Genomic DNA, 16,020 nt, shown 5'->3' on the forward strand with positions numbered 1-16,020 from the left:
CATGCACCTTTAGTCCCACCACTTGGGGAGGCAGAGGCAGAGGCAGAGGCAGGAGGATCACTTGAGCCCAGGAGGTCTAGGCTGTAGTGCATGATGACTGCATCTGTAAACAGCCACTGCACTCCAGCCTGGGCCATATAGTAAGACCTTGTCCCTTTAAAAAAGATATTTTTGGCTGGGAGTGGTGGCTCATGTCTGTAATCCCAGCACTTTGGGAGGCTGAAGCCAGCGCCGCCCCCCAACTTTTTTTTTTTTGTTGTTTTTTTTTTTTTGGGAGACGGAGTCTCGCTCTGCTGTCGCCCAGTGGCACGATCTCGGCTCACTGCAAGCTCCGCCTCCTGGGTTCGTGCCATTCTCCTGCCTCAGCCTCCCGAGTAGCTGGAACTACAGGCACCCACCACCATGCCCGGCTAATTTTTTTTGTATTTTTAGTAGAGACGGGGGTTTCACCGTGTTAGCCAGGATGGTCTCGATCTCCTGACCTTGTGATCCACCTGCCTCAGCCTCCCAAAGTGCTGGGATTACAGGCGTGAGCCACCGTTCCTGGAGGCTGGTGGATTTTTTAAAGTTTTTTTTTTTTTCTTTTTTTTTTTGAGACAGTCTTGCTCTGTCCCCCAGGCTGGAGTGCAGTGGCGTGATCTTGGCTCACTGCACACTCCGCCTCCTGGGTTCAAGCTATTCTCCTGCTTTAGCCTCCCTAGTAGCTGGGACTACAGGTGCCTGCCACCACACCCAGCTAATTTTCGTATTAGTACAGATGGAGTTTCACCATGTTAACCAGGTTGGTCTCGAACTCCTGACCTCATGGTGATCCACCTGCCTCGGCCTCCCAAAGTGCTAGGATTACAGGCATGAGCCACCGTCCCTGGCCAGATTGTTTTTTATCCCAAGAACAAAGGCTTATCACTGAGTTTCAAACAGGAAAGTGACTTTTTTTTTTTTTTTTTTTTTTTGAGCCAGAGTCTTGCTCAGTCACCCAGGCTGGAGTGTAGTGGCACGATCTCAGCTCACTGCAACCTCCGCCTCCTGGGTTCACGCCATTCTCCTGCCTCAGCCTCCCGAGTAGCTGGGACTACAGATGCCCGCCACAATGCCCGGCTAATTTTTTTTTTTTGTATTTTTAGTAGAGACGGGGTTTCACCATGTTACAGGATGGTCTCAATCTCCTGACCTCGAGATCCACCCGCCTCGGCCTCCCAAAGTGCTGGGATTACAGGCGTGAGCCACCGCACCTGGCCGAAAGTGACCTTATTTCATTTTTTTCAAATGTACTATGCTGTTGCATTTTTAAGAGATTCATCTTTTTAAATGGAGATTTTTGCACTCATTTATGCCAAAGATGATGTTGTATGCACTAAGGTGGTGGGGGTAGAGATGGAAGGGGCCTAAGTCTTGGTGGGTGATAGGCTGGGAAGGGAAGCTCTAAGGGAGAAATGGTCAAGGAAGAAGCAGCTGCTAGCTAAACCATATGCCAGGCATTATGCTAAGTATTAACTCATTCAACTGAGGTAGATATTAGCATTCTTCCCATTTCATAGCTGAGGAAACAGGCCCAGAGAGGTTAGCCAACTTGCCCAAAGTCAGTGTGGGCCTGGTAATTGAGCCCAGGCACTCCGGCTCCAGACTCTGGGCTGCTTCTGATGCCCGGATTCTGTTCTCAAGCTGAGTACATGATATGCTATTCCCTGGGAGAGATGCTGGAAAAAGACCATATTTGGGTTAAGTAAAGATCGTGAATTTAAGTTTTGACGTACTGATTTCAGGATATCTTGAAAGCATCCAAAGGAGATACTGAATAGACAGATATAAGTGTTGGTCAGAGGAAGGATCTGGATATTTAAATTTTTGATACGTGGTCTGAAGTGCCATCAAAAAGCCACACCAATTTACCTTCTCATGAGAAATAAATGAGAGGATCAAGAACTTCCAAAAAAAGCAGCAAACTGCTTTCCCCAGATCCACTTCCAAAAGCTGACTCAGTAGAAGTGATAGGTGGGCGGTCGGCAGGGAATCTGGATTTTTTAAATTGTTTGCCAGATGATTCTATCAGCTATGTTTGGAAATCACTGCTCTGTGACAACATTAAGGCCTCTTTGAAGAGCTAAATGTATAGAAAGGAACAAACTGGTGAGATGTGAATGAAAGAAGCATAGCATTTTATTGATATTATTATTATTATTTTGAGACAGGGTCTCTCTCTGTTGCCCAGGCTGAAGTGCATGACGTGATCACGACTCACTGCAGCCTTGATCTCCCAGGCTCAGGTGATCCTCCCACCTCAGCCTCTCAAGTAGCTGGGACCACAGGCATGCACTATCACTCCCAGCTAATTTTTGTATTTTTTTTTGTAGAGATGGGGTTTCGCCATGTTGCCCAGGCTGGTCTCAAACTCCTGGACTTAAGTGACCCACCGCCTTGGCCTCCCAAAGTGCTAGGATTACAGGCATGAGCCACTGTGCCTAGCTGCATGGCATTTGGGATTTAATTTCCTATGCTTGCTTCTATGGCAGTTGATGCCATTTTTAAACTTTCTGCTTATATTAGGATTCTGAATGGCCTTCACCTTCCTGTCCTTCTGTGTTGCTTTTTAAATCACTGCCCCTAGTTTTTAATACTTTATTGTGCTTTTTAAAGCACAACACAGCCGGACGCAGTGGCTCACGCCTGTAATCCCAGCACTTTGGGAGGTCGAGGCGGGCAGATCACGAGGTCAGGAGATTGAGACCAGCCTGGCTAAAACGGTGAAACCTCATCTCTACAAAAAATACAAAAAATTAGCCAGGCGTGGTGGCACGTGCCTGTAGTCCCAGCTACTCATGAGGCTGAGGCAGGAGAATCACTTGAAACTGAGAGGTTCAAGTGAGCCAAGATCATGCCACTGCACTGCAGCCTGGGTGACAGCGTGAGACTCTGTCTCAAAAAATAATAAATAAATAAATATAAAGCACAACACATCATATTTGACCCTAACAAGCACCTGGGTGTGTGTGTGTGTGTATTCCCATTTTAGAGACTGGAAATTAAGAAGCAATAAATGGCTTACATTTATTGAGTACTTACTGTTAAACAGTTTAGAGATTAAGTGATTGACCCAAGGCTGCAGAGCCAATACACAGCACTTTTACCTGCCAGACCCTTAATTGTTATCACAGCTGTCTCAGGTTGATCACTGGGATCTTTGTTCTGGCATGGTCCTTGAGGATGGTAGTCAGTGAGCCAGACAGCACACCTCATGCTGAGTCAGCCGTGTTCCAAACTCTCAGAGTGCCTAGTTTGGGTTTCACTCTGGGAGGGAAGACCCATCTCCTAAGGGTTATGAGGAACTTGATGAACACAGCAGAGCTTTCTTCAGCCAAAACTCCCCTGGAACTGCTTTCTCCACTCTCAACAACATGGGGTTGCCATATAATTTTTCTAGTCAGGGGGAAAAACTCACATCAAATTCTTATTGAAAATCAAATACATGTTTACTGTGGAAAAACTGGAAGATAAGCAAAATGGGGGCCTACCACCCATACGGGAACTTTGTCTTTTCAAATGAATATTTGAAATCAATCATCCATTTCCCAATCTTTCCACCCGAGTCTTTGTTGAGGGTATCTGATCTGAGACAGAGGGCCCGAGTCTGAATGATTTCACCACTCACTCTCCAGGCTTGCCTCCCCAGTATCCCAGCTTCCTCTTCTGCTTGGCTGGGTCAGAGAAGGGCTCCAAGCTGAGGCCCTCACACACCCCGTCAGCCCCATCTGTGAGAAGACCCAGGTCCAGGGGCCCTGTGTGTAGATGGGCGCCACCTGCCAGGTGTAGCTGCACTCCACCTGGGTGCTGTTGCCCTCCAGGAACTGCTCTGCTTACAGCTCTTGGGAAAAAAGGCCTGGACCCCCAACAGGTGCACCCAGGGCTCTGGCAGGCCCTTGCAGAGCTGCCCCAAGCTTGCTTGGCAAGGGCAATGGGCCTCCCAGCATGCCCAGGGGCGGATCCCAAGTGAATCCAGGAGCCCCAAGGCCTCTTGGGATCCCAGCATGTGCAGCCTCTTCCCCCCACCACACTTTGCTGCCCTATGACCTCTCCTGTGGGTCTCCTCAAAACGGGTCTGGCTCACTGGCCACCATCTTGGTTTTCCTGTGCGTGGAAAATACTTGGTGACGGGAGGGGCAGACCACAGCCTTGGTACCATGGCTCAGCCCCTCTCTCTGTCTTCTTTTTGGTACAAGAATAAAACTATAAATATTTTATATAATAATTGTCAGGCTTATGCTATAAATGGCTTTATGACCTGCTTTTTTCCCCCTTCTGCAAAATACTTTTTCCTGGGTAGGTTTTCTTTTATAATATTTAAGGCTGTACATTAGACATTTGGATGACTGTGGCAAAATTAACTGTTCTGTTGAGAGTTAGGTTGTTGAGACCTTTTTTTGCTTTTTTTTCCCTATTAAGCAAGTCACGAACATCCTGGCAGGTGTGGTTTTGTCACATCTGGGATGGTATCTTGGCACAATTCCTGGGTCAACGGGCTTGTTTAAGGCATTTTAATTTGCCAGAGAGGTTGTGCCAGTTAATATTCCCCCACCCCTAGCAATATATAGCAGCACCCAGTTCCCAACTGTGACACAGCACTTGTCCTTTTAATTTGTATTTCTTAGTTGGTGAACTTTTTTCTATATGTAGTTTTACTTAGGAAAAATGCCAGAATCTTTCTTCAAGTCACTTCCACCTACTTTTCCCCTGTGTCCTCTTATCCCAATCCCTTAACAGAAGGTAGTGATAGCTATAAGGACAAATTTGTTTGTTTTGTGAGCTAGATATGTCCCTAAGCCAAGCTAGAATAGAAATTTCCTAGGCAATCTCTTCCCCCAACTCCCCAGGCTGCCTTTTGGCCACAATATGTTTAAGCTGATGTTTTCCTTTTCCTCTAGTCAAAATACCCAGAGATCAGTAGGGAGATTGGTGGAGATTGATCACTTGATGGACGTTTTGTCTCCAGAGAGATGGGTGGTTTTATTTTGCCAGAACATCCAGTAATGTTGGACATCAGGACCACATAGCACCTCCAGGAAGAGACAAGCTCCTGACCTTCAAGGGTGTTCCCTTGAGAGTATGGAGGTGTCTAGGCAAATTGCAACCTAAAAGCAGTCCTGGAACATAAGAGGAATGAGTTCTCAGCCCAGCATCCATCGATTCTTATAAGTCTATTTAAAAAGCTTTCTTTTCCCAATAGCTGTAGTACCCCAGGGACCAAACTCTTCTTGCCCAAGTTTTATTAGTGGCGCCAGTTCAGGACCTGAGGCCAGGCTTGGCAGGATGATCTTTAGAGAGGAGCTTTGAATATAGGCCAGAGACTCCTGATTTCCACTGGATGTCTTCTATCGAGTGCAGACACATAGAGCTCTGGCTTTTTTGTTGTTAATTTCTCTTTTTATTTATTTTTACCTATAATGTGTTCTATGATACTAATTGTTAATTTCTCTAGAAGCAGCCTCAGGTTACTGATTCCCTTTTTCCCTTCCCCGACAATATTTTAGGAAACGTACATTTAGGCTCAGTGCTAAAAGCTGTCCATTTATATTGGTAGAGGAGGCACCTCTTCATCAGGTTCATCGACCTTGTGATTCAGAATCCTTGTGGGAGAAACTGAGGCTAATGCGGTCAAATGACTGTCTGAAGCCCTGGATGGGTGTGGAAGAAAGAGCTATGTTTAGGCTTCCATTTTCCAGCCTTAAATTCTGGACTATTGCCCCACGTGCTCATCATCAAGTTGCCCCAGAAAGAGTTTGACGCAAGCCCATTCATGCCCCCGTGATTTGGCCAAGATGCGTGGCCTTGTGGAACCATGCTGCAGTTAGGAACAGGAGTCAGTTTACTTCGCTGACGGGGTAAAGGAGGGATGAGTGATGATGAGACCTGGTTTCGTATCAGTTTCATTTGGAAACTAGTGATACAAGCCAGTGGTGCCAGGAAGCATCTGGGAGGAAACTGTAATGATCTGCCCCAGGGCTTACCATTTACTCTGACTCAGCTTGCAGAGAAGACTACTCATGTTTCTACATGTGCCTAGCAAGTTTCCCTAGAAAGGCCAGCTTTTTCATGAAATCTGCATCTTCTGCTTCCTCTGGTAAACCACAGAGGACCCGTACAAAACAGCCCTCTCCAAATGCAGACTGAGCCAGTTCCCTATCATGCCCTTTGGTCCCATGTGTCAACATCTTTGATCAGCTTCATCCGTTGAGTAAAGCATACGGCTGTAGCTAACTTCTTCCCTCTTTGAGAGAGAATTTTTCAGTGGTATACATAGAAAGAGGCCAGGATGTGGATGTCAGAAGCCTAGGTTAATTGTGAGTAGTCTAAGGTACCTTTTTATTGAGAGCTTACCTTGCTTACTCTGGGCCAGGCACAGTGTTCAGTGCTGTTTGAACACTGTCCCATTTAATCTTCCTGATAACCTGATGAGGTAGGTATTGTTTTCCAGATGAGGAACTGAGCTTCTATATACTCAGACAATTTGCCCAATCATGTGATAGATAAGTGACATTATAGGGATTGGAATCCAAGTCTTCTGGACTCCAAATTTCATATTCTTCATTATTTCCCTGCCTTCAGGATTTGAAACCTGATCTTGCTGCTTCCTGGGGCAGTTCAACCCCTGGCAGCCTCTTGTTTCCTGAGTTGTCAGATTGGGAGCAGTAATACCACCTTGCAGGTTATTTTGTGAGGATTTGGGTAGGAAAACACTTAGCTGGGTATCCTGAGCAGAGTGGGTGTTTGAAGCTTATTCCTATCAGTCTGGACCATTGCCCCTTGGTTGTGCTCTGTACCCAACTCAAAGCAGTTTAGAGCTGATGGGCCCAGCCCCTCAGATGTATCTGGAATGTGCACCCTGAGCGGGAGGCACTTACACCTATAATACATGACCATTGGCTTCCCCTTGATTGTTGACACTGTCCCTTCTAAGAGATGGACAGCCCAGTTACTGTGCTACAAATATTTGGAACCATGTAACACTGGAAATACACCAGAAGACAGGGTAGTAAGAGTGAGTTATACACTCTAGTGGAAAGCAGATTTTGTAGACAGTGGGAAGAGGATTTCTAGCTCCTGGTGGCGGGGCGGGGGGGGGGCAGTAGCAGCTCTCAGAGTTTTGGGGATTAAGTCTTCTGAGTAGTAGGGGAGTCAATCCTTTAGCCTCCTGCTGGGTAACCTGGTAGGAGAGGATTGGAGTCATTGAGTCTCTCCTTAAAGGAAATAATTGACAGAATTGTCTGGTTAGCCGTTTACTGGCTGAAGATCTTCCCTTAGGAAGAGGACTGTTTTAAGATTGAGAAAAGTGGCCAGGCACAGTGGCTCATGCCTGTAATCCCAGCACCCTGGGAGGCCAAGGTGGGAGGGTCACTTGTGCCCAGGAGTTCTAGACCAGCCTGGGAAACATAGCAAGACCCTGTATCTACCAAAAAAAAAAAAAAAAGGTGACCTTTAGCTTTTTAAAAAATCAGTGTTTTAATAACTAATGCAGACACAATGGTCAGAATTCAGAAGAGTGTACAATAGGCCAAGTGTGGTGGCTCACGCCTGTAATCCCAACACTTTGGGAGTCTGAGGCGGGCGGATTACTTGAGGCCAGGAGTTCGAGACCAGCCTGGCCAACATGGTGATACCCTGTCTCTACTAAAAAATACAAAAAAATTAGCCGAGCATAATGGCAGGTGCCTGTAATCCCAGCTACTTGGGAGGCCGAAGTGGAGGATTGCTTGAACCCGGGAGGCGGGGGTTTCAGTGAGCCGAGATCGCACCACTGCCCTCCAGGGCAAGACTCTGTCTCAAAAAAAAAAAAAAAAAAGTGTACAGTAAAAAGTCTTATCCCTCGGTGAGGCGTGGTGGCTCATGGCTATAATCCCAGCATTGGGGAAGGCCAAAGTCGGGTGATTACTTGATGCCAGGAGTTTGAGACCAACCTGGGCAACACAGACCCCATCTCATTTTTAAAAAATAATTTTTAAGGCCGGGCATGGTGGCTCATGCCTGTAATCCCAGCACTTTGGGAGGCTGAGGCAGGCAGATCATCTGAGGTCAGGAGTTCGAGATCAACCTGGCCAACATGGTGAAACCCCATCTCTGCTAAAAATACAACAACAACAAAAAAAATTAGCTGGGCATGGTGGTGGCTTCCTGTAATCCCAGCTACTTGGCACACTGAGGCAGGTGAATCGCTTGAACCCGGGAGGCGGAGGTTGCAGTGAACCAAGATCATGCCACTACACTCCAGCCTGGGCAATGGAGCGAGACTCCGTCTCAAAAAATAAAAATTTTTAAAATAAAAATTCATTCTTGTCTATAAGCCCAGTTTTTGGGGTTGCCTTTCAGAGCTATTTTTCAAATAACAATTTAAAAATATGAATGTTAGCATATTGGTTCCGAATATATTGCTCTATACCTTTTTATAAAGGGTATAATTTTAAAAAACAAACACTATATCCTAGAGATCTTTCCATATAGATATGGAATAGGAGCTTCCTCATCTTTTGTATCTTTTTTAAATGACTGTTTAGTGTTTCATTGTATAGATGACGGCATAACAGAAAGTTAAGTAATCCCTTATTGATGGACATTTAGGTTGTATCTAAGCTTTTGCTATTACAATTGATGTGGTGTTGATTAGTTTGGTTAGATAGCTAAGGAAAGGTGATTTTGGAGTATTCTGTAAAAATTCAAAGATACTTGAGGGTAGATACTTTGGTTTCCTGGTATATTCCTGGTGTCTAAAAGAATGTCATTGGCGGCCGGACGCGCTGGCTCACGCCTGTAATCCCAGAACTTTGGGAGGCTGAGGCGGGCGGATCACGAGATCCGATCTAGACCATCCTGGCTAACACGGTGAAATCCCGTCTCTACTAAAAATACAAAAAATTAGCCGGGCATGGTGGCGGGCGCCTGTAATCCCAGCTACTCGGGAGGCTGAGGCAGGAGAATGACGTGAACCTAGAAGGCGGAGCTTGCAGTGAGCCGAGATCGCGCCACTGCACTCTAGCCTGGGTGATAGAGCAAGACTCCGTCTCAAAAAAAAAAAAAAAGAATGTCATTAGCACCTAAGTAGTTGCTGAATGAATGCTGCATTGACGTACCTGGCTTTAGAACCTGACCACCCTGGGTTCTCATTCTAATTCCATGCACCAGCTGTTTGACCTTTGGCAAGTTATCTCACCACCACCCCCCCTCACCCCCAGCCCTAGTTTTCTCATGTGGTAAATGGTGGGTAATGGTTTGTAAGGTTCTGGGGGTCTGTACATTCATGGTTGGGGTTTATTTTTCTTGAAATGGTTTTGCTCTGTCTCCAGCTGGGGTGCAGTGGCAAGAACATGGATCCCTGTAACCTTGACCTCCTGGGCTCAATCTATCTTCCCACCTCAGTTACCTAAGCGGCTGGGACTATATCATGGTTTGGAGTTTCAGCTTGTGTGTTACTCATGATGGTTCTGTGAAGTGTAATATCCATCTTCCAAATGAGAAAGCATAAATTCCTAATAAGTTAATTCAAGTTCCACATCAGCAGTGATATTTCCAATTAATGGATTCTTGAGGGACTTTCACATGGGTCTTCAGTCCAGCTTTAAATAATACTGAATAAGCCTGGCACAGTGGCTCATGCCTGTAATCCCAGCACTTTGGGAGGTTAAAGCGGGTGGATCGCTTGAGGCCAGGAGTTCGAGACCAGCCTGGGCAACGTGGTGAAACGCTGTCTCTACTAAGAATACAAAAATTAGCTGGGCGTGGTGGTGCATGCCTGTAGTCCCAGCTACTCAAGAGGCTGAGGCAAGAGAATTGCTTTGAGCCCAGGAGGTGGAGGCTGCAGTAAGCTGAGATTGCACCACTGCACTCCAGCCTGAGTAACAGAGCAAGACTCTGTCTCAAAAAAACAAAAACAAAAAAGTAGTACATAAATGTTATCTATTAATGGTAATTTAGAAGGGGAGGGATTTGAGATTGATGTACTTTTTTTTTTTAAGAGACAGGGTCTAGCTATATCGGCCAGGCTGAACTCAAACTCCTGGGCTCAAGCAATCTGCCCACCTCAGCCTCCCAAGTAGCTGGTACTACAGGTGCATGCCACCATGCCCAGCTGAGATTTGATGCCCACTTGCTAGGTTTGCCATAACAAAGTGCCAGGTACTGGGGTGGCTTAAACAACAGAAATTTATTTTCTTATAGTTCTGGCTTGTAGATGGACAGTTTCTCCCTGTGGCTTCACATGGTCTTCCCTCTGTAACTACCTGTGTCCGAAGCAAACTTCTTCCTCTTCTAAAGATACCAGTCATGCTGGATTAGGGCCTACCCTAATGAGTTCATTTTACCTTTTTTTTTTTTTTTTTTGAGATGGATCTTGCTCTGTTGTCCAGGCTGGAGTGAGGTGGTGTGATCTCGGCTTACTGCAACCTCTGTCTCCTGGGTTCAAGTGATTCTCCTGCCTCAGCCTCCGAGGTAGCTGGGACTACAGGCACAGGTCACCATGCCCGGCTAATTTCTATATTTTTAGTAGAGACGGGATTTTACTATGTTGGCCAGGCCGGTCTCAAACTCCTGACCTCAGGTGATCCGCCCATCTCGCCCTCCGAAAGTGCTGGGATTACAGGCGTGAGACACTGTGCCTGGCCGACTTCATTTTACCTTAATTACCTCTTTAAGGTCCCTATCTTCACATACAGTGGCCATTTTAGGTACCAGTGGTTAGGACTTCAACATAAGAATTTTGGAGGGACACAACTCATGTTAAGGGAAAACTTGGACCTGCAGAAAAATTGAGAAAATAAGTTGCCAACAGGTGGTCATGACCAAATGGTTATTGCAGTGAACTTGAAAATAAGTTTCTGATGACCTTAATCATTGGGAAAGGTCATTTCCTTTCAGTCATTTTTCTGTGCCTAGTTACATGTATTATGTAGTAGTTCTGCATTCTACTTATTTTGTTTTACTATCATAGTATAAGAACTTCCCTATATAAAGTGTTATATTGCATAGCTGGATGAATAACCTATGGAGTAAGTGCCCCCATAGATTATTTAACTTTTGCCCTATATTGAAGATGATTTAACCTTTGCCACATTATCGTTCCTGGTCCTTCTAGCACTAAGGCAAAGCAGGGTTCCTCAGAAGATGAATCCACAAAGCTGTGTGCTGGCAATAAAGGGCAGGGCCACCCTGGGGATCGTGTGGCCCCTGGGACCCTCTGGAACTGAATCAGGCCCAGATTCCCTTTCCCCTTCCTCCCACTGGCCAAGCACGTCACAGCCCAGCACTCCTCAGTGGGGATGTCGTCAAGGAGGCAGGGCTGGTTCCTAAGCAATCTTCTCTTTCTCATGATCACATTCCAGCCTTCCCACAGAGGATCTTCCTGTGTGTGGTAAGCTCTTGGGCTCTGAGGTAGCTCTTTGGGGTCCCCAAGTGCCTCTGTCCTCTCCCATTCACTGAGTCCACTGCCTAAAAGATGGCCAGTGTCTTAACTTCCTTTGCCTGGATGAGTTTTGCCTGGTTTTGAACTTCCTGTTAGTGGAATCATGCTTATGTCCTCTCATATCTGGCTTCTACTACTCAACCTTATGTTTGTTAAATTTCCCATGTTGTTGCCTGTCCTTGTGCTTCATTCACTTCATTATGTGAATATACCCCAGTGTTTCTGCCCATTCTCCCTCATCGTTTGGGCCGGTTCCGGCTTAGCTATTATGAATAGTGCTGTTATGAACATTATAATACATATGTTTTGGCAAATGTATTTTTGTTGGGTCTGTACATCACAGTGGACTTGCTGGGTCTTAGGGAATTAATATATCAATATGTACTGCCAAATTGTTTTCCAAAGTGATTGTCCTCCCATATCAGACTTTTGTTTGTGTGTGTGTTAAAATAGGCATAACATAAAATTTACCATTTCAACCATTTTTAAGTAAATAATTCAGTAGCACCAAGTACATCCACAGTTTGTGCAACATCGCCATTATCTGTCTCCCGAACTTTTTCATCATCCCCAACAGAAACTCTGTATTCATTAGGCATTAGGTAGTAGTGCCCCTCCCCTCTCTCTCTCTCTAGCCCCTGGTCAATTCCTTTTTTTTTTTCTTAGAGAAAAGGGTCTTGCTGGAGTACAGTGGTGCAGTCATGGCTCACTGCAGCTTCAAACTCATGGGCTCAAATGATCCTCCCACTTCAGCCTCCCAAGTTGCTGGAACAGGTGCATACCACCATGCCCAGATGATTTATAAAAAATCGTGTAGAGGCCGGGTGCAGTGGCTCACTCCTGTAATCCCAGCACTTTGGGAAGCTAGGCAGGTGGATCGCTTGAGGCCAGGAGTTTGAGACCAGCCTGGCCAACATGGTGAAACCCCATCTCTACTAAAAATACTAAAATTAGCTGGGCATGGTGGTGCACACCTGTAGGCCCAGCTACTCGGGAGGCTGAGGCATGAGAATTGCTTGAACCTAGGAGGTGGAGGTTGCAGTGAGCCACTGTACCACAGCCTGGGCAAGAGGGTGAGACTCTATCTCAAAAAAAAAAAAGATTCATCTCTTGATGGACACTTGGGTTGTTTCTACCTTTTGACTATTATGAATAACGCTGCTGTAAAAATGAGTGCATAAGTATCTATTTGAATCCTTTTGGTTCTTTCAGGTATATACCTAGGCATTGAATTGCTAGGTTATGTGGTAATTCTACATTTAACACGTTGAGGAACTGCCAAACTGTTTTCCACAGTGGCTGCATCATTTCACATTCCCACCAGCAGTGTACGACGATTCCAATTTCCCTCTATCCTTGCCAACACTTGTTGTTTTCTTTTTTTTTTCTTTTATAGCCATCCTAGTGCATGTGAAGTGGTATCTCATTGTGATTTTGATTTGCATTTCCCTACTAACTAATGATATTGAGCATCTTTTCATGTGCTTATTGGCCATTGTATATCTTCCCTGGAGAAAGGTCTTTTCAAGTCCTTTGCCTATTTTTTTAAAATTGGGTTTTGTTGTTGTTGAGCTTTATGAATTCTTTACATATTCTGGATATTAATCCTTTAGAATTCTTCTTTTTCGGCCAGGCCTGGTGGCTCGTATCTGTAATCCCAGTGCTTTGGGAAGCCAAGGCAAGAGAAGTGCTTGAGCCCAGGAGTTCGAGACCAGCTGGGGCAACAAAGTGAGGCCCCATCTCTACAAAAAATTAAGGAAAATTAGCCGGGTATGGTGGCATGCGTCTGTGGTCCCAGCCACACAGGAGGCTGAGGCAGGAGAACCCCTTGAGCCTGGGAGGTTGAGGCTGTAGTGAGTTATGATTGCACTGCTGCATTCCAGCCTAAGTTACAGAGTGAGACCCTGTCTCAAAAAAAAGAATTCTGCTTTTTTATATTGTGTCTTATATACTATGTGAATACTTTGTCATGTCCATATTACTTTTATTATTTTAAAAACCTCATCTGGGCCGGGTGCAGTGGCTCACGCCTGTAATCCCAGCACTCTGGGAGGCCGAGGCGGTCAGATCACAAGGTCAGGAGTTCGAGACCAGCCTGGTCAATATGGTGAAACCCCATCTCTACTAAAAATACAAAAATTAGCCAGGCATGGTGGTGCGTGCCTATAGTCCCAGCTACTCGGGAGGCTGAGGCAGAAGAATTACTTGAACCTGGGAGGTGGAGGTTGCAGTGAGCCAAGATCATGCCACTGCACTCCAGCCTGGGTGACAGAGTGAGACTTTGTTTCCAAAAAATAAAAAAAGTAAAAATTGAAAGAAAAAAAACCCCTCATCTGTTATCCTTTCTTATTTTAAGGAAAGATATTTTTAAACCAAAATAATAATAATCTGAAACTAAAAGACAGCCTTTCTGAAAGGACAGTTTATGCCCTCGCCTGACATATCTATGGACAGGCGTGGGACTGTCCTTGTGGTCTTTGTTATGTTGCAGCCTAGCAAAAATGGGAGCACTGGGCAGAGCACGGTGCTGACAGGACCCAGGGTATAGCCCCTGGCAGATTCCCTGATTTCTTGGCATTGGCCATAAGGAAGAGTAGTTGGCCATAAGGAAGAGTAGGTAACAACGTTGGTTGTGAATAGTCTCTAGTGTGCATCTTGGAGTTGGGTAGACCTGGCGTCTGAACCTCAGTTTTCTAATCTTTGGAAAGGTGGCTGGGCGCTGTGGCTCATGCCTGTAATCCCAGCACTTTGGGAGACCGAGGCGGGTGGATCACAAGGTCAGGAGTTCAAGACCAGCCTGGCCAACATGGTGAAACCCAATCTCTACTAAAAAACAAAAATTAGCTGGGCATAGTGGCACACACCTGTAACCCCAGCTACTCAGGAGGTTGAGGTGGGAGAATCACTTGAACCCAGAAGGTGGAGGTTGCAGTGAGCTGAGATTGTGCCACTACACTCCAGCCTGGTGACAGAGCAAGACTCTGTCTCGAAAAAAAAAAAAGAAAAGAAAAAAAGTGGGGGATAATACCTACCTTGGTATCATAGTTGTAAGGATGAAATTCACCTCCAGCTGGTGAATGGTGGTTACTAACTCGGAGTGCTTGTTTAAAGAGTAGCCAAGCATTGGGGATTCAGAAGGAGCGAAATGAACTGAAACAACCAAAGGTTGTACAGGTGATCCTGTGGGCATATATATTGTGTGTAAATAGACTCACAGCCTTCAGAAAATCTTCTGCCTCTAGCTATGACCTTAGTCAACCCCATGTCACATGAGGCCACCTGGGGCTAATGTCCCTGAATGTCTATGATCTTGGTCCTCTGGGACCAAGAACAAAGAAGAGTTTGACCCACAAACTGACCATGAGGCGATCTTCCCTTGACGTGATCTCCCCTCGAGGTGATCTTCCCTCTTGAAACCAAACTTGGAAGCCTCCTCTGAAACTTGTGTTAGACACACTCCTGGTCAGAGAAAGTAAGCCAAGTCCCCCTTCTGCAGCCACTTAGCAGTCCTGGATCCAGTCAGAGGACTCTTGTCAGTCTTGTTTTCCTGGGGCAACTTCCAGAATACTCCTGCCTTCCTAATGCTCTCTCTTCCCCTTCCCCACAGTATTCATGGGCTGCCCTGGGCAAGAGCCAGCTCTGTTTAGCACTGATAATGACGACTTCACTGTGCGGAATGGCGAGACAGTCCAGGTAAAACACCATGTCCACCTGCAGAACAAAAGAAAGATGTTCTCTGTGCCCAGATTGCTGGCCAGGAGCCCTTGGTTGCTGTGGCCATTGTGAGCCAAGTCAGCCCTTAAGAGGAGCTAGTGTTAGTCCTCAGCTGTCCACAGCTTGGGTGTGAGCACTGATCTAAGGGGGGTAGTGCTTGCAGCTACCCAACGGCGGTGCCTGAGGTCAGGCCAGTGGAGCCAAGAACTGCCTTGTGAGTAATCACACACTGTACTGGGTCCCTCGGATTCCCTCTCCCACCTTCCTTTACTTCCTTCCCTTATCACCCATGTTAACCCCAACTGAAGGCAGTTCTAAACGCAGGCCTGCCAATCCCATGAGCCTCCAGGAAGACACACCTGGGGTGCTTGGCCACACTTTGCTTTAATTTTTGAATAGCTAATATAGCCACTTGGTTCAAAAATAAAAAATAATAATAAGCTATACAATAAATAATCTCCCCTTGTTTGCCTCCATTTGCCCAAAGCCCCCTTCACCCCTTCACGTGGTTAACCACTGTTCCCAGTTTCTTTCCTTCCAGAGTTTATATATAGTCTATACTTATATGTGTTACATATTTATATTATACATGTTTTTACATGTTACCTATTTCGTATATATACATATATAAAAACAGATTCCTTTCCTTATGCAAAAGCTAGGATGCTGTTCACATGTCTGCACCTTTCTTTTTCTACTTAACAGTATATCAGCACAGCACAATGTCTACCCTCTTTCCACAGATAGCCACTATTAGTTTTTTTCTGTATTCTGCCTGACTTCATCCATGTACAAGAAAATATGACTATATGGTCTTATTTCCTACCCTTTTACACAAAAGGTGGAACAGTACCTGGCACACATTAAGC

General features: G+C 45.6%; 1 protein-coding gene across 1 annotated transcript in view; it reads left to right on the plus strand.

Moving 5' to 3' along the window:
• Positions 1–16,020, plus strand: part of CDH3 (cadherin 3) — a 54,085-nt gene that overhangs the window by 17,095 nt on the left and 20,970 nt on the right. The window contains exon 3 of the mRNA XM_002826574.6: positions 15,045–15,130. Within this exon, the coding sequence (XP_002826620.3) occupies positions 15,045–15,130 (86 nt within the window). The remainder of the gene's footprint in view (positions 1–15,044; positions 15,131–16,020) is intronic.

This window comes from Pongo abelii, chromosome 18, assembly GCF_028885655.2.
Source record: "Pongo abelii isolate AG06213 chromosome 18, NHGRI_mPonAbe1-v2.0_pri, whole genome shotgun sequence".
NCBI lineage: Eukaryota > Metazoa > Chordata > Mammalia > Primates > Hominidae > Pongo > Pongo abelii.